Source organism: Stegastes partitus, unplaced genomic scaffold, assembly GCF_000690725.1.
Source record: "Stegastes partitus isolate 25-593 unplaced genomic scaffold, Stegastes_partitus-1.0.2 Scaffold176, whole genome shotgun sequence".
NCBI classification, from domain to species: domain Eukaryota; kingdom Metazoa; phylum Chordata; class Actinopteri; family Pomacentridae; genus Stegastes; species Stegastes partitus.
In genome coordinates this window covers 636869-655294 of record NW_007577907.1, presented here as the reverse complement: position 1 = coordinate 655294, position 18426 = coordinate 636869, and the positions used below count along the sequence as shown (strand labels likewise).

The following is an 18426-nucleotide window of genomic DNA, read 5'->3' as shown; positions in this document are numbered from 1 at the left end:
AAATGTCCTAATTAGCTACTTGGCTGCTCCTACACTGCACTGATTGCCACCCTGATTACTACATCATTATACAAAAAATAAAATACTGCTTCCCTTAGCATTGTTGACAAAGTTCCCAAACTTTCAACCCTGCGGTGTTATTCCTCTCACTAGGTATAATCAATCAGTCCATCAATCAGCAAACCTCATGTGTGTTGCACTTTTTCAAACAGTTCAATTGCAACTCAAAGTGCCTTACAAGCAATGGACAAAATATGCTGTATTAAGACAAATTAAATACATATACATTTGTTTTATATTGCTGTATGATCACTATGTTGATTGTTCATCCTAATGATGATGCGCCATGGTCAAAACTAGTGACGTCATATTGTGGCGACTCGTGATCGCCTGACATCAAAACGGCAGCGACGTTACCGTAGAAGGTCTATACCGATTTATTCGCTCGTTAACAAAGGTAAGCTCTAACAGCAGAGTAGAAATTCAACCGGGGGTTAGTGCCATTGCGCCAGCTTGACCCGTCAAATGCAAATTTACAGAAATGCGACATGGCTGCTAACGTTAGCTAGCGCGCTAATATTGATTCAATGGTCGATGCTATAAACATTAGCTAACTAACGGTCTTAATTTATGAGGAGCGAAGAACAGCGGGAATTACTGGACAACCGTATGCGATATACTAGGAGTATATTTTAGTTTACGGTGAATTATGCACAAGTTGCGTATTTGCATCCACACTGCCTGTTTCATCCTGCAAGACAGGTTTCCTACGTACGTTGTGAGCTAACGTTAGCTGCACATGTATGTTGAAAACGCATTCCGTCACATGAAATTATAGTTGACGTGATAGATGCTATACTGCCTGTTATCTACCAGTTATACGTAGAGTAACAAAGGTATTTTGAACTGATCAAACATGTGGTACCTTCTGTCGTGACAGCATGGCGGCCCCGCCAATGTGGGACGAGCACCAGGCGTATGAAGAGCTGCTGTACTGGGACAGTCTGATCCAACAGGGCCACCGGCTGCTGCCGCACGACTTCGACAGGTACAAACACAGCAATGAACGGAGTCAACCACAGCCTCTTAATATAACACATCAGGCCAGGCAGCTGCATTGATATAGCACATTTAATTATAGGGAAACAGTATACTTTTCAATCAATCAATCAGAATTTATTTATGGCGCACTTTTCATACAAATGAAATGTAACAGCAAGTGCTTTACATTTGAAAGGAATAAAAATGCAGTGAAACAATAATGCAGCTCAGAGCGAAATGTACACAAAGATTTAGATATTTAGCAGCTGAGTTAAACTAAAAACTCCCATGTGATAGGAAGTAAATAAAAAAAGATTGAGAGTAATTCCTCAAGTAGTTCAAGTTTCTATTAAAACCCTTAACAAGGAAAACAGTTCTGTAAATATTTTACAAGCCCAGAAAAGCGACAAATGAAGGCCTTTTGTCATTATTGTGAACTTGTTCTCTGACTTTGGTAGGAGATTCAAATTTTAAGAAAATCTATTCAAATTCACAGGTTTACGGACACACCCATTCCATTTACTCTTGTGTATTTTGAGTTTGTCAGATGACATCTCGGTTATAAAAATCTGGATACTAACAGTGCAGAGCAGCCATTTGGAACTGAGTCTGAATAAGCCATGATTTAATCACAATTTCAAAAGGCTGGTGGCATGTTGCAATGTTTACGCAGTGATGCTAAATTTAAATATTGATGTTGGCGCATTATTAGCCTTAACTTCATCAGTTATGGCAACTAACCACTTCAGCTCTACTCTGTATTATTGAATTAAATGAGGATATATATTAAAGCATATTTGGTAGGTCAAGACTTAAAGGAGAGTAATAACTGAGCATTTTCTAGCACCTATTTTGACTTGAACACTGGAGCTTGTCTTCAGGGCGTCTCTCATTTGTCACTCTATCTGTCCAGATATGAGGAGCTGCGTTACTGGTACGACTGTCTGTGCTACGAAGAGGAGCTGAGGCAGTACCACGACTACATTGCTGCAATCGAGGAGATTGAGGATCAGCGTCATCATGAGGTTATTTTCTTACCTGCTAAATCAATAAGGCTTGATAATCCATAGTTTTCTTCTAACTGAGCTATTTGCTACTTTTTTTTTCAAAATGATTTGTTTTCCATCACCGTTTCATTTCCTTTTGTACTTTAAAAAGGCTGTTCTTCCTCTTGTACAAAAGCTGTATCCTGTGCGTGATGTTTCTTTTTCCAAGTCATTTTTTAATCCTGGCTATAACTATTAATATTGTACTTCCCAATTCTATATTTTTGACATGTGACGTCCTTCACTGGAATACGAGAGTAGCTGAAAAGTAGTTAGGGACTTATATGGTTTTAATGAATATTAGCATTCGTCTATTCTAAAATCATTTCAAATTGACTTCATCATGACAGTATGAACTAGAAATACAGCTGCGTTTATATACAATATGTTGGGGGTTTTTTTTCCATTCAATATAAAAGTTACTTTTCTTTATTTTCCTTTCCATTATAGGAGTCTCCAGCCTCGCGGTCTCACACAGGGCCATATGATCGCCTTGTGATGGCCAAACACTCAGAAGTGTACCCCTCACCAGAGGAGCTGGAGGCGGTGCAGACAATCGTCTCGCATGTGGAGTGTGCCCTGAAGTCTGTGTCTGACCAGATGGATACTCGAAATGATGACAAAGAAACTACAGAGGCAGCAAGGTAAGCGAAACATCTGAACAGTCTGTGGTATTTTTAATAAGTGTATCAAATGGCGTTCAGATTGATTTTAATAATTGAATCTTATTTTTATTATTTTCTTCCTAATCCCCTTCCACTTCAAGCGGTGATGCACAAGAGCGTGTCCTGCGTGGCGTTATGAGGGTTGGCCTTGTGGCCAAAGGACTCTTGCTGAAGGGAGACAAGGACCTGGAACTTGTGCTGCTTTGCTCTAACAAGCCCACAGTTACTCTACTTAAACAAGTGGCTGAAAAGCTAATTGCACAGTTAGAGGTAGAGATGAGTGTCTAATGCTGTTTAGTAGCATTTTCTATAAAAACATTCTTCACAGATCTGGAATTGGGTTGGGTTTTTTTTTTTTACCCCTTTGACCTTTTTCATTTTTCCTCGTCTTTTTAAACAGACCATTTCAGCTGGGACGTATTCAGTAAGCCCATGTTCAGGAGATGCAGGCATTGCCGTGACAAGCACCAAGGAGTCGGCCTTGACTCTCATTATCCACCTGACATCACCTCTGGTCAGAACAGAGCAAGAGAGTAAAGTTGCTGAGGAAGAGGAAGAAGAAGGTGCGTATGTTGGTCTTGTTTCCAACTAAACATCAGCTACCACAGGCCTGATCTGTGTGTTCTCAGTATGCACACACTGTACTGCTCCACTGATTTATAACTCTGCCCTGGCTGTCGAAAAATACCACGTAAGTTGTCCATCTGCATCCCATTAAACCTCAGTGGAGCCTGTACAGTGACTGTCTCAGACCGATGCCAGTGAACAACCAACAAGCGTTGGCTCTTCACTCGCTCCAGAGTCCTGTCGTCGTTTTTGTACCAAACTGCCGTTTGCAGCACTACATCCCCTCTGTAGCCGCTGATACATTCTGCTCATGTTAGTGACGATGCCTCAGTCAGAAAAAAAAAACAAAAACAAAAAAACCCCAACTTTGTCTATTCTTGTTGTTTTCATGTTTAAAGTGAAGGCTTTCTCAAGAATAACAAGTTAATGCGCGCATTGCATGTCCTTGATGCTGAACATGTACATTTGGAACCAGCTGCAGCAAAACTGATCAACAGTGAAGGACATTTCTGTGGCTTCTCTTAGGAGAATTTAAAGTATGAGGAGAGAAAATAATACTTAAAAATAGTAGAAACCATTAAATCAGTCTGTTTAGAAACATGTTTTGGTTAGGGGAGTATTTGTGAAGCTTTTGTGTTAAGAGTTGTCTGTTTTTACACAGGTATCTAAAGTTGCAGTGAGTTTGTGTGAAGGGAGTTTCTGAAGCCCCGAATATGGAACCATACCAGGCTCAATGCAGTTTTAGTCCATTTTCTAAACTGCACACTGGGGCTGCACATATAAAATGATGCAATAACTGATCATTTACAATCATTCAGACCCGGTCGGGTACAGTGCAGTGCTGCTGACGCTGTTTGGAGGTGTTTAGTCTGGTGCATCAAATCAAGCATTGCATAATCACACATAAAACATCCGACCATTTAAGTGTTTGTCATAAACAGGCTCTTCTTTGTTTTGATAAATATTTTTTTAAATTTTATCCAGTGGTAGAATTATTATTATTATTATTATTATTATTATTATGAATACAACTGTCATTAAATCCAGTCATACTTGCAGTGCACGCTTTAAGAAAATACGCAGTTCAGATAAAAACCTATATTTGAGGGTTTGGACACTTTTAAAAAGTTACAATGTCAACATTTAGAAATGTTTACGCATTCCTTATAAATATAATTTTAAATATATTCCCTTGTGATATACGTATATAATTACTGCTATTGTCTTGCGTCCATGTTGTAGGCATACTTTAGCACTGTTTTTTTAGTTTCTAGTCCTTCCTTTTACTTATACAACTACCCATTGTACAGATCTTCTTGCAGCAGGTTCAAACTTACAGAGAATGGATTAGTTGAATTGTATTTGTAGTGTAGAAAATAAATGAGCTAAAACATGCCCAAAGCAGCCTGGTATGGCTCTTTGTGTTTCTTGTCTTTCGTAAGGCCTGTGTTTAAGACAGTTTTTGGACAGGGACTCATCAGTTTTGCTGCAGTGTGGGACAGACGTGAAGTTTCTCTAAATGCTTGTGATTTTACAACTGATTGCCTTTTAGTTTGTCAAGTTTTTTAGGAACGCTGGACCTTTGACCAACTGGACATACTGTCTCAGGAGGAGGGGGGGAGCAGCAGACCCAAGCCGAGGGGCTGAGGGAAAGGGGTATTTACTGTAGTGCAGTGCTCATACATTCACAACATGCTATGCAATGTTGTATATACCACTGTGTCTTTCTGACAGCACTTGTACTTACACCGCACTGTGAAAAAGTTAGCTGGGGTCTGTTACAGATGATTATTGTGTTTGCTGGGACCAAAGATTTACACATTAGGTACTTGGGGACCCCCTTTCCCTGCTGCTGGTGGTTTGGGAAAAGCTGCTACTCCCTGAGCTGCAAGACAGAGCCGACCCCCTTGGTCAAACTGTACCTTTTCTTCTTACCCCACCTCGTCAATAGAAATGCGAACAGTCAACGATCCGCCGGACGTTCTGGACAGGCAGAAATGCCTAACTGCCTTGGCGTCTCTCCGCCACGCCAAGTGGTTCCAGGTTTGCATTCACGTCCTTATTTGTACATAAGGTTGAACTGTTTCCTTGAATGATCTGAGTTTTTTTTTTTTTTTGTTCATTTAAAGACAGTGACAGTTTTTTCAAACTGTTCTCAGTTTTTTAAGCTTGAGTTCATGATCTAACTAAAATGTCGAACTTTGAGTTTTAGAGGAGAGTTGAGGGGTGATCTGCTGATTCATACCAATGACAGAACTGGATGATTCATTGGTATCGACACGAGCAGATAAATTGCGACTGAGCTCTCTCGATTTCAACTCCTACTGTACAACAAAGACCATAAACCCCCAAATACCTTAACAATCAAGTTGTTGTTGACTTGGAGACGGCTCAGTAATTCTCACCATTCTGTGCTTGCTTTGTTTTCTGAATCGTTTGGTGGAAACTCAGAAAGCACAGGGAGGAGGTGGCACGAGAGGCGGCAGCTCCTCTAACTGAACTGGATTTATTTTGTGTCTCCAGGCCAAAGTCAACGACCTGACTTCAGCCGTCATCGTGATCCGGATCTTGAGGGACCTGTGTATCCGTGTTCCTACGTGGACGCCTCTCTCGGGATGGGTGAGGAAACTGCTGGTCCGCTTATTCTGATAACAGCAAAGTAGATATATGTGCATAAGCCAGCCTTATCTCATCCTTTTTTGTTATGAGCAGCAACTTGATAGGTATCGTCAGTGCTTGGCTTTGTGCTCTCGTCTCCATGCAGCCTCTTGAACTGCTGGTAGAGAAAGCTATCGGTACATCTGAGAGACCAATGGGAGCAGGCGAGTCCCTCCGCAGGGTTTTAGAGTGCGTTGCCTCTGGAATCCTTTTGGAAGGTGAGATCTTACTTGAGTTGTCAAACCAGCATGAAGGGTGGTGCATCAGAACGGACATTAAAATTTCACTGTATCTGTGTCAAGATGGTCCTGGAATTAAAGATCCATGTGAGAAGGATCCAGTCAATGCCACTGCATATCTGAGTGTTCAGCAGTGTGAAGACATCACGCAGAGCGCTCAGGTAAAGTGGGGCTGCAAATGCAAACACATATACACACATATTATTTAAATAGTGGCTAACATTCATGTTTTTCTTAGTTTGCCTTGAGGCTGTGTGCATTTGGACAGATGCACAAGGTGTTGGGGATGGACAGTAAACCTACAAAACCACGGAAGTTGATGGGAATTGGTGGCAAAGATGGCACAGGTTGGTGATAATCTTGCTTCTTTTACCAGATTAAGTGTCATTTAAACACTTTCCTCAAAAACTCTCTCCTCAGAGCTTTTGTTTGTGTTGTTTCTCTTTCAGCCCAAATAGCCGGACATTTCAGCCTGCCAGCTAAGAGATCTTACTCAGACGTAGAGAAAGAAGAGGACGAGCCTCATCTCAACAGCAAACAGAGGAAGTTTCTCAAGTTCCAGAAGCGCTTTCAGAGGAAATCATGTCAGTATTGAAAAGCAGAGGCCTATGTATGGGCGAAACTTTTTAACTGACAAATCATCTCCATCCACACTAGCAATCTTCAGATTACTGACTACGATATTCAGCATCTTTCTGTTGACTGGTATTATACTTTTAATTTTTAGCAATATTCATGGTTATACAGACTGCAGAAATACATACAATCCAACATGTATTGATATGCAATTAGGCTTTGTTTATTCTATACACTTAGCTAAATCTAATGCAATATCGTGACAAAGGTTCAATATAGTGTTGTTGCAAAATTTCCAATAACTGTGGTGTTGAAAATTAGATACATTACACAGTTTTACAGGGTCAGTGTCATTGAAAAAAAAATCCTTCCAACATATTACATTAGTCACATAGTGTATGAGTACAAAGCCTTAGTGTCAGCAGTGCAAATGCCCCTTAAGGAATCTCTGCAGTCTGAAAGAGGGTAATTATAACTCTGGAGCCACTATGCCATGACACGCTCACCTCTTAACTGTATTTGTTGTTTTTGAAATGAATGAAATATAAAAATAATGCCAAAAAATCACTTTTTAAAACATTTTCATAGGGCTAATCTAAAAATGAATTAATTTATTTGTTACCTCATGTTTCTCTTTCTGTCTTTTGTTTATGTGTTTCTTTTCCTGCAGTCACCGATGATCTTACCATGAACGCTGTGATGCGTCTGAACCAGTACAGACCCGGTCTGGAGTACCGACTTACGTCTCAAACTGGTCCAGTCCATGAGCCGGTCTTTACAATGGCTGTGGACCTAAACGGGAAAACTTATGAAGCAACGGGACCTTCAAAACGAGCCGCCAAACTTAATGTAGCCACCAAGGCAAGTGTGCTTTATTTTTATCTACATACGTGGACTTTTGTTTTTCTTAGTAGTTTAAAAACTAGTTTCTTTAAGAGCCAACTGGGCATCAAGTGTTATACTGTATGACTAGAAGTTTTGGGGTGTTTTTTTACTCACTGTAAGCTAGTCTTTGATTGAAATTTTTGAAAGTCTTGCACCCTTATGGAAACAACATAACCATGGCTAGAAGTACAAAAAATCACAAATGTCTTGCATGCATTATGGCAAAACTATTATACAATCAGTCCAAAAAAAAAGAAAGAAAAAGAAATAGTTGAAAAACCTACAATCAACTTAAACAGCATTTTTCCAGTCATCCACAGTTGTTATCAAAACTGGAAAAAATGGTAGCTTTACACACTATAGATGTTTTACTACCTTGTCTCCTGTCTTCTCTATGTAAACACAGCCTGCAGTTCAGGCCAGTACATCCAAAAAGTTGCAGAACTTTGGTCAGGTGACTGTTAGTCACAGAGTGAAGCATAGGATTTTTGGATTTTCTTTTACAAAATCTAGTTTAGGCGAACCATGTTTTTTTCCCCCAAAACGTATTAGAATAAAGTGATTTTGCTAATGTATTTGTATTTTAGGCTTAGATTTATTTTATTTTTTCAATGTACCTGAAAGTCACGTGATAAATTCAAAGGCCGTCTGAAAAGTTTCAAACCCCACCTCTCTCTATTTATATAGTTTCTGGCCTTGATAAATAGTGTAATTTTACAGAATTAAAATGTAAAAACATGTTCTTACATATGTCTGTCAATCTTGCTGTCAGGTTTAGATGTTTAGAGGGTTAATTAAAACAGTAAAACTCCAGATTTAAGATATCCTGATATCAACATCATAATTTCCACTACATGCATGATAGAAAACTTATTTACATGCACACCCTCCTGTATTGATTTATTAAAAAAAAGTTTGCCTCGTCTTCCTTGAATCATACATACATGCGTGAATGAAGGGAGAGTTGTTGTTGTTTCATGTGTCTGTTAATGTTTACATTTTTTGTCATTCACAGGTCCTACAAGATCTCGGTCTTCCAATAGGTTCAGAATCTAAATCAGATTCCAGTGGTGATGTTGAAGGAAGCCAGGAATCAGTTAAAGCTGCTACAACAAGTTCTACTACATCAGAAGAAGTACGTACCTGAGGTCTCTCTGGAGTGAAACCTTTTTTAGCCAGATCCACTGAAGTGGAGAAGCACATAAGTTATGTGTTCTTGAAAAAAGGCTCATGTACTTATCAGCGATTGTTTGTCCACTTGCTGTGAACAGAGTGGTCAGGGTCCAATCTTGACTAAAAATGGCAAGAACCCTGTGATGGAGCTGAATGAGAAGCGGCGCAGCCTGAAGTACGAGCTGTCTGCAGAGACGGGAGGCTCCCATGAAAAGTGCTTTGTCATGGAGGTGAGTCAGCAGTCTGTGTATCCCACAGGAAACAACAACTGTACTAAATATTGTTACATTTGTGTAATCTGGTAAAGGCCATGTGTTTAGGATTTGGAAAATTCAGACTTTTCTGACTCTTAAGCTCCCATTTGGCTCAGATTACCGGTACGGGGGAGGTAGGAGGATAAATTATTCTGGGTAATCCTGCGATCCATCATTCTTGGCAGGATTTTAAACTTCCCAAAATGATAGCATATGGTCTGTAATAGACACGGACACACCACCAAAACAGAAAGCATGTAAACATACTTGAATCTACTTAGAAATCATAGAAAAGAAGACACCCGTTCCAGAGATTGTAATTTAATCTGTGGTATTACGTGTATTACATCCTTTTACAGCACCAATTTGGTAAAATGTATAGAACAAAGAAGAACAGCACAACACTTGTTGCTGATATTACAACAACACACTTAGGAGCTCATGTAGCTCTCCTGATAGTTTTTTCTTTCTTTCTGTTGTCATATTGGTTCTCAAATTTCCCTTTTTTTTATTGACTTTTCCGTCAGACTGGCAAGAACAATTTAGTTCTCGTCCATTTTTACACAAAAGCTGAATTTCACACTGAGCTGATAAGATTCAGGTGATCTCTTGGCTGGAAAACTCACCTCATCTCCCCTTGAGAAATAAATTGCATCCAAATTGAGCTTTAGTCATAGTGTCAAGTAATGATAAGACACTGAAGCCTGTTGATTTTATTTTAGGGGTAAACACTTAGCTGTTTCTTCCCTGTCTCTCAGGTGGAAGTCGATGGGCAGAAGTTTAAAGGAAGAGGCTCCAATAAGAAGGAAGCTAAGGCCTACGCTGCCCTTGCTGCTCTGGAGAAGTTGTTCCCAGATGACAACGGAATGTCAAACACCAACAGAAATGTTTCAAAGAAGAAGGTCACCTACACCGACATGGTAATTCATCAAGCTAGCAATCCTGAAAATGTGCAACTGATTTTTTATTTTTTTTTAATTGTGACTTTGTCTCATGTGAAGTTTTCTGTCTTTTCTTCTTTGACAGCACATCCCAGGATTTGGCACCATCCGCGGCATTCCTTCAGACTCTGGGTCTCGTGGCTGGGGTCCCAACAGAGGGGGCCGAGGCAGAGGCCGAGGCAAACCGTTCCCCTCAGGACCCAGCTATAACAAGAGTAAGGAATTTTACACTAACCAAATCTCGGCCAAGTCAATAAAGGATCCTTTAAAGATGTGCAACAAGCACTTTACATCTGTGAGGAAATCAACTAAATAGTCATTTCTTTCCTTTATTTTAAAAGCCAACTACAGTTATGAGAGCAGCACTGGCTCAGGCTATCGTAAGTACCTGAATGTCTCTGTTAGCTCTGTGCACACAGGCTTTAGATTGTCATGGTGGTTTTGATTTGTTCTAGTTTTGGTTTTGATCCGTTCTGGTTTTGGTTTGTTTTTGCCTGTGTACAAAATGCTAATTTAGTTCAATACAGTTATACTTAAAGTCCTAAAAATCTTGGATAAAGTTTACTTATTTTACAGTCAAAACACATCTGCGTTCTTAAAAACTACAACTGGAAATGATTATGCAGTGCATGTGTTACCAGGGCTTTTCCCTGCATAGAAAAACTTTTCACACCTCCCCAAAGAGTTTTAGCCAACATTAAAGGAAAGTAACTGACACTAGAATGATAATAATTAAGAAATATATAGATTTTTAAACAGTTTTTTAATTGTGGTTTTATTTGTGTAAGAACAGTAGACACTAATGTTTATCAACTGGTCAGAAAGAAAGAGAAAACACATTTGTGTCAAAATAGGGAGACATTGCTTTTTACTGAACACAGACTGATCATGCTTACTACCGTAACACTCCCTCAGTTTCCTCTTGATAAACACGTTGCAGTAGAACGTTAACAAATCTAATAATTAGTGATCATTTAAGGCAATGCCCCAAAGCAGTTGGTTTTAGCTTTGCTGATGAAAATATTTTAAGTCTGTAATTTCTCTGCTACTGGACTGTTTAAATGTAATTACAATTCACATGTGCCAATTTTTTTTACTACTTTTAGACATTAGAGTGTACAACTAATTAAGTAAATAATTATCTGATTATTCAATAATAAAAAATAGTTAGTTGCAGATTGAGTCAAGTCCAGTTTATTTGTGTTGTATGTTTTATACAGCAGGCATAGAATCTGTTTCAAAATATAAAGCAAAAATAGGAAAAGATCAAACATATATGATAAAAACACAAGATAAGATGGAATTGCATAAATAGTGGCATATTAGGTAAGAGGAGAAACTTGAGGTTGTTGCAGTAAAAAGAGAATCAGATTAGAAGGTTTTATCATATCATCAAGCATAAAGGAAGCAATGACAAGAATGCTGATTCTAAAATAATTTCCACAAACTTTGAACCTAAAAAAATACTAAAAAAATAGCTTGTGAAAAAAAATTGCAGCAGACCTTAGTTCATGTGGTAGATAATTCCAGAGGGAGGCATCATAATTAATTTATTCCTGGTATTGTGATGAAACCTTATGTTCTGCCTGTCCAGTGTGTATTCAGTGAGCATGTCAGCAATGTAGGAATGGGTTCTAGTGCAAAGCATGACTTTTAAGATCATGAGAGAACCTGTTGATTTTACATCGCAGTGACACTCGGGTCTTATTTCAACTGTCTTTCAGATAAACTGTACGGGAATAACACAGCCATGGTTAAAAACACCGGCTCCAGTGGCTCAGCCAGCAATGTCGGCTATGGCACCTTTTACCCCGAGAGTGGCACCACCTTCTCCTCCCCACCCGCCACCAGCAGCGCCAGCAACGACAACGGCGACAGCAATGCCACGAAGGGAGAAAGCTACCAGACAATGCCTCCGCCTGCCGATCAGGAAAGTCCGTACAGCTACGGCTATGGCGACGAGAAGAAGAAGATGCTGACCCAAAGTCAGAATGAGGGCCAGGGCTCAGGAGGAGACTACTCTATGTACAGCACTGCTTACCCCAGCTCAGTGACCGGGGGACAAGGTTATAACAATAATTATGGTGAGTAGGGAGAAACAACAATCCAAAATCCACTTATTCTATTAAAAAGATGTATAAAAAGGTTAGTTTACTCTTAGTAATAATACTTTGTTGCATTAGTTCTGTATTAACAAACACAAAAACATTAGAAAAAAAGGAAAAAATGCATTCTGGTTTGGTGTCTTTTCGCAGGTTGGGGGGGAAACCAGTCGTCTTGGGGGAATCAGCAGGGATATGCCTCGTATCAGGGCTTCGGAGGACAGAACCAAGGCTCATATTCTGGATACAACGACATGAATTACTGATCGTCGTGTCATTCTCAGCCCGTCTCACATGACTACGCCGTTTTTGGACTCCTCACCTCTGATGATGATCCTGAGTTACTGCTTCTGAAAAAGGAAAACAAAAAAGTAGCTGAGGTGTTTTCTCTAAAACTGGAATTTAGTTTTTATTTTAATTTTTATTTTCTCACTCTACACCTCGGTTGTTTGCTCTCTCACATCTGGTGAAACAGTCGGCAGTAAAGTCATTCTGTCTTTTAATCTACAGCATCCTTCACATCCATATTGACATGAGTGTTGTGTGTTTTTTTGTTGTTTTTTTTTTAATCTAGTGAACTGGTTCTTTATCATTTTATGGTTTCGGTTTAAAGCTGCTTGTAGTTTTGCGCTAAAGATTTCTTTCCTGTGTTATTAAATATGCTCTAATGTTTGTTGTAAAAATAAATGACTCTTATTTTGGAGAAAAGTTTGACCATTGTTTTGATAATTACAGGCAAAAGGTTGTTAATGTGTGGTGAGATTTTAGCTTTTACTCTTTCAGTTCCTTTAATGCATGATGCTCTGATGTGGGACAGTTGAGCTCAGATTATGAACTTGAAGCAGTTGAAGTCAGGTCAACTTGATCTTCTCAAAAAATACCAGAGATATTCCTCACATCAGTGTTACTGAGGACGTTTTGCAGTGCAGCAAATTGTTTCTGCAGCGCAGCCAGTCTGGTATGTATGTAGTATAGCACTGGACCAGGCAGGTCATTGTGACTGACTGTGTGATTAGCAGAGATGACGGGAGGCCTCAGTGACCTGTGCAGAAATTAGGGCACTTGAGTTGAAAGGTTCCTTGGGTTCATTGGTCAGAAGTCACTTTCAAAAAGTTATGCAAGATCCTTGCGAGCAAAATTATCTGCATCAAAAACATTTCCATAAAAATATACATGTATTATTTTTTGCTTTCTCCAACCAACATTAGTCCAGTTGTAAGGACTAAATTTAAACTAGAATTTGTGCTTATTTTCTAGGCTTTAGGCCTCAAAATGCAAGTTTGTTTACATAATATTGTTTTTTTTTTATAGAATAAACAAACAAAATTTCATTTACTAAATGCTAAAACGATTCTTTCTTTTTTGGTACTATTACAATCTTGATTATAGCAGTGATTAGCAACGTTGATTTTGAGTTATTTTTTTCTATCCATAATCTATCCACCGCTTAATCCTCACTAGGGGGCTGGAGTCTATCCCAGCTGACTCAGGGCGAAGGCAGGGGACACCCTGGACAGGTCGCCAGTCTATTGCAGGGCTACACTTAGAGACAGACAACCAAGCACACTCACTCGCACCAAAACCCGGAGAGAACCCATGCTGCACGTGTCTTCACCGGAACACGAACCAGCAACCTTCTTGTTGTGAGGCAGCAGTGCTAACCAGTGCTAACCACTGCTCCACCTTGCAGCCTGCGGAAAACATTGCTATAAAAATATTGTCTACCAATACGAGCTCAAATTAAATATTTACTGATTTAGTTTTAGTTTTTTTGTCCTTTCAGAAATTCTCTTTGTGTCTTAATAAATGAAACCACATCACAGAAGACATTACAACTTTATCCATTTAACAACAAAGTGCTCCACAGCAACAATGGAGACAACAAAAGGAAGGTAACACATCTCATATTACCTGGATTTTTAACAGGGCTATAAACAAAGATCAGAACAGCTACACTGATATCTGGCAAGTTGCAGACTTGACTGTAAAATCACAAATTACTCTTAAAGGGCCATTCCACAGATTTAGCATTGCAATCTTGTAATTTATTAAATAAAAGACATTACAAAGTTGCATTACAGTGGTTTTTTTCAGCTTCACTGACACAATGAGTAAAAATCAGCATATTTCAGCTTTGTTGCTTCAATTTTGATCATATTTATCCCTTTAACCTCCTTGTCAAATACATGATAACGTCTTTCAGAAAAGTTGAGCAGACAGACAAGTCATCTATAGTTTCTAATACACTAAATTCATACTTTCACAAATATGAAAATATGTCTTCTGTTGGCACCTAATGTCTGCAAAGCTTAAATTCACAGCTGTCAGTGGCTTCACTGTGACCTTTTAGCTATGCAACAGATCAATGTGTGTGTATTGTTATTTTTCAGTATTGTTCATTTCATTTCATTTCATCAAATGGAGAAGAGGCCATCCTATTCGCATTTAAAATGACACAAGCCGAGTAAAATAGATAAAATACAGATAACCTGGCTGCAAAACAAATGACAAGACTACATTATGTAAGATTTGCTCATGACCTGACCCATTAGATTACTCGAGTAAAGTCAATAGGCTACATTTCTTAGTGTGGATTTATTGAAAAAGATGGAAGCACAAAATGAAGAAGGAAAACAGTGATTAACACTGAAGTGGAAAAAGTGGAGTCTGGACACCAGCCTATAATAACCGTTGCGGGTCACATGTGGTCCTGATGACCCTCCGGTCCCGAGACTGAGTCAGGGTGTGAGCAACGATCATGCCCCTGCAGCGTGTCTCAGGGCTGGTCCTCCTGCAGCCTCTCCTCCAGGAATGCCGATAAAAAGGCAAGGAGTAAGAGCTCTGTGAGGACGGAGGGAGTGTCGCCCTGAGCTCACCTAACCAGTTATCAGCTGTGAGTGTTTTGTCTTTCACCCTATTATCTCTGCACTCTGACACCTAAACTCTTCACACATGCAAGCTGTGTTTTCTGTGAGTCAGCCTGCTTTTGTTTTCTTTCTGACGGGGGGGCGCTAGATTACTGTTTCACTTTGTGGCATCTCTGCTGAGGCTGATGACAGTCGTGTGATCTGTGAAGCTATTTAATAGATTTGCTGATCTTCTTTGACCTCTGATGACACACAGACATGGCTGCTTTGATTAGCTTCCATTGAGTCCAGCTGGAACATGTCAGTTTCAGGCTACAGCCAATCACAGCTCAGCTTTAGGCATAAAAAATCATGACAGTGCTATTGTTTAGTGTGGAGGGAGGCGAGAAGAGAGGAAGCATAGGCCCACATGGTAAGCTGTAGCTGTGGTTTTCATGTTTCGTGCTTCACTTCCTTCTTTTTAGCTCATGCAGGTTCTGACTTTTGTTTTTGATTCTGGCTGCAGTTCTTGCTGTTAACAGAAACTCTGGTGTTTTATTTGTGTTTAAAGATGGCAGTCACTCTTTTATCCTTTTTAATTGCTGCCATCCCTGTGGCCTACTGCTATCCTACTGCCTTCGAAGACCTGGGAGAAAGTAGCAGTGAGTATTACTTCACATTGACCTTTACGAGCTTGTTTACTGTGAGGCTGTTCTTCTCAGATTCAGAAGTCCTGATATGTTTTTATGATGTATGTTCTCTTCTAGGGAACAGAACCTCCATCAGGTTCCTGGCTATAGGAGACTGGGGAGGAGTGAATTATGCGCCGTACACCACCGCTGTGCAGAAGGCTACAGCTCGAGAAATGAGCAAAGTAGCAGAGCAGTTGGGAGCTGACTTTGTTCTGGCCCTTGGCGATAACTTCTACTACAAAGGTGTGAACAGCGTGGATTCTCCTCGGTTTAAGGTCAGTGCAGTAAACCTGATGTGTAAGAGACACCTGCTGATAAAGCAGCACTGGGGGCAATGGTGAAAGTAAATTATGTACAGTACTTAAGTACAGTTGTGAGGTACTTGGGTATTTCCATATTATGCTGTTTTATACTTTTGCTCTTACATTAATATGGGGAATATTGTATTTCAGTACTTTTATCTGACAGCTTTAGTTGCTTTTCAGATGAAGCTTTGACTAAATAACAAACCTGTTAAACATTAAACCAGTGGTTTTCATCATTTTAGGTTTTGGACATCTTGCAAAAATATGTGGTCTGTCACATTGCTCTTTCAGAGAAAATGACTCCTTCACAGTGTTTAATCAATAAAGGTACAAATGATTTAATGTCTACAAAGATTAGAGATTTTTGTATCAGAACTTTGTTTTTTCCCATGGATTGATCTTTTGGGGTTTTTTTTTTTTTGCCTTTTTAGAATAAACTTAATATGAAGTAGTTAAGTTTGTTTAAATCAATTTGCCACAGCTACAACTGTAACAAGTATTGTATAATAGAGAACCGCAACCACTTCTACCTTCATTGTAATCTCATTGTACATGTGTATAGTGACAATAAAGGTATTCTATTCCATTTTGGTACTTAAGTGGGATTTTTAATTTGCACACTTGACAGTGGAGAGTTTAACACCATGCAAGGTGTTTTCATCCACCTGTTTATTTACATGCAGTTGGAGTTTTTATATATTAAAAAATAAACTTTAAAGGGGAGAATTGTATATTTGAGTAACTCAAAATCACAAAAGAGCTTATATGGTGAAAAGTTTGCATCTGGGCATCATGTGTCAAAGTAATCTGTGAAACATGAATACTATATTTCTGTCATGTTTTCTGTTTTTCTTTTCTCTTGTGTTTACTGCCGCTGTGTATCTAAAACTAGTACTTTAAGCCATTTCCATCTGCAGCAGCTACAACAGTAACATGTTGCTGAAAAACTGCTTTACTTTTAAAGGTTAACCAAACGGTACACTTTGCTGCTCATGATGTGCACATTCTACTTTAAGTAGAATTTTTTTCCTTGCAGGATTTTCATTTGTAATGGTGTATTTTCACTCTACTGTATTTTTACTTTTTGCTTGAGTGCTTTTCCAACCACTGGAAGGCAATAATTCTTTCTTTTTAAATCATCCCCTTAGGACACTTTTGAGTCCGTGTACACTGCGAAGTCTCTCAGAGTGCCCTGGTATGTTCTTGCTGGCAATCACGATCATGCAGGGAATGTCAAAGCCCAGATTGAGTACAGTGGCAAATCTGACAGATGGTAAGTAGCAGCTTAAACATGCATTTTAAACTAGTTCAAGCATTTTCAACTGTCTTGGTTGATGTTTTTTGTCATTAGGAAGTTCCCTGCTTACTATTATGAGCTGAACTTTCACATCCCCAACACTGGGAAGACTCTGACCATCATCATGCTCGACACTATAATGCTGTGTGGTAACTCTGATGACCACACGGATGAGAAGCCCAGAGGGCCAATGTTTGTTGTGGACGCCAACCGTCAGCTGACTTGGCTGCAGGAGAGGCTGGCTCGCTCCAAAGCAGACTTCCTGTTGGTGGCGGGCCACTACCCTGTGTGGTCCGTGTCCAAACATGGGCCCACAGACTGTCTGCTGCAGAGGCTGCATCCTCTGCTCGTCAAATACAAGGCCACTGCCTACCTCTGCGGACATGACCACAATCTGCAGGTCGGTGCAAGAAGGATGTTAACATTTACCATATGTGCTTCTTTAAGCTCAATCTGTTCCCTTTTCTTTCTCCTGCAGTACATTGAAGAGTCCGATGTTGGATACGTGGTGAGCGGTGCCGGAAACTTCCTGGATCCTGACATCCGCCACTGGAGCCACGTCCCCAAAGGTTCTGTGAAGTTCTTCACTGGCCAGGCTTCAACGCTGGGAGGCTTTGTCCACGCGGAAGTCAACAAGAACAAGATGATTGTGACCTTCTTCCAGGCTACAGGCACTTCTCTCTATCGCACTGTTCTCTCCCAAAGAGACTTGGAGTAGACTAACCAACAGGGAACAGTTGGCATTTACATGATTCTGCAGTGTAGTCTGAAATCAAATAGTGACTGTTGATCCAGTTCTTATTTTTAACTATGGTATTAAAATTTCAGAGCATTGTGCTGTTTTAAAGGAATCAACTTTTACATGTGAATTTTTGTATTCTAAAATAAATGCTGTTTGTACAAAATTTGTCTTGTTGGCTTGATTTAAACTTGTGACTTGAGGTCCCACATGTTTCCACCAGAGATTCATCTGGTTTTTGCTGAGTGGAAGACTTCTGGGAATTGTGTGTTTTGTTTTTTCCTTCTTCTAAAATCAAAGACTTGTAGTTTACATTTGTTCTGCATAATATTACCAGCAGCCACACAGAGCCTTCAATATGATGTATTTTAAGGCCATGGTTTTTTCACACTGGGTAGAT

General features: G+C 39.6%; 2 protein-coding genes across 5 annotated transcripts; both read left to right on the top strand.

Moving 5' to 3' along the window:
- The first annotated feature begins 376 nt into the window (after window positions 1–376).
- On the top strand, window positions 377–12861 carry LOC103355957 (interleukin enhancer-binding factor 3-like). 2 transcript variants are annotated; one of them, XM_008279940.1, is made up of 20 exons: window positions 377–457; window positions 941–1048; window positions 1955–2066; window positions 2538–2731; window positions 2854–3022; window positions 3153–3315; window positions 5271–5362; window positions 5843–5938; window positions 6084–6195; window positions 6280–6377; window positions 6455–6563; window positions 6666–6800; window positions 7463–7653; window positions 8693–8812; window positions 8949–9080; window positions 9863–10024; window positions 10131–10260; window positions 10387–10425; window positions 11770–12129; window positions 12301–12861. In XM_008279940.1, the coding sequence occupies exons 2-20, from the start codon at window positions 942–944 to the stop codon at window positions 12411–12413; spliced, it is 2634 nt and encodes an 877-aa protein (XP_008278162.1). In that variant the 5' UTR covers window positions 377–457; window position 941; the 3' UTR covers window positions 12414–12861. The 2 variants fall into 2 exon arrangements, with proteins under 2 accessions (XP_008278162.1, XP_008278163.1); XM_008279941.1 differs by lacking the exon at window positions 10387–10425.
- A 2118-nt stretch (window positions 12862–14979) lies between these two features.
- acp5a (acid phosphatase 5a, tartrate resistant) lies at window positions 14980–18192 on the top strand. 3 transcript variants are annotated; one of them, XM_008279939.1, is made up of 6 exons: window positions 14980–15040; window positions 15565–15655; window positions 15761–15960; window positions 17139–17263; window positions 17342–17687; window positions 17766–18192. In XM_008279939.1, exons 2-6 carry the CDS (start codon window positions 15565–15567, stop codon window positions 18003–18005), a joined length of 1002 nt encoding a protein of 333 aa, XP_008278161.1. In that variant the 5' UTR covers window positions 14980–15040; the 3' UTR covers window positions 18006–18192. The 3 variants fall into 3 exon arrangements, with proteins under 3 accessions (XP_008278161.1, XP_008278159.1, XP_008278160.1); XM_008279937.1 differs by lacking the exon at window positions 14980–15040 and adding an exon at window positions 15099–15117; XM_008279938.1 differs by lacking the exon at window positions 14980–15040 and adding an exon at window positions 15331–15426.
- Window positions 18193–18426: the final 234 nt, after the last annotated feature.

What these genes read in the sequence shown, in the direction of transcription:
- acp5a (XM_008279937.1), top strand. An exon ending in AGACCTGGGAGAAAGTAGCA is followed by an intron (nt 15,656 to 15,760) that starts GTGAGTATTACT and finishes GTTCTCTTCTAG; the next exon opens with GGAACAGAACCTCCATCAGG. An exon ending in TGGATTCTCCTCGGTTTAAG is followed by an intron (nt 15,961 to 17,138) that starts GTCAGTGCAGTA and finishes TCATCCCCTTAG; the next exon opens with GACACTTTTGAGTCCGTGTA.
- LOC103355957 (XM_008279940.1), top strand. Translation starts at nt 942, where the DNA reads ATGGCGGCCCCGCCAATGTGGGACGAGCACCAGGCGTATGAAGAGCTG. An exon ending in TGAGGAAGAGGAAGAAGAAG is followed by an intron (nt 3,316 to 5,270) that starts GTGCGTATGTTG and finishes CCTCGTCAATAG; the next exon opens with AAATGCGAACAGTCAACGAT. An exon ending in AGGTTATAACAATAATTATG is followed by an intron (nt 12,130 to 12,300) that starts GTGAGTAGGGAG and finishes GTCTTTTCGCAG; the next exon opens with GTTGGGGGGGAAACCAGTCG.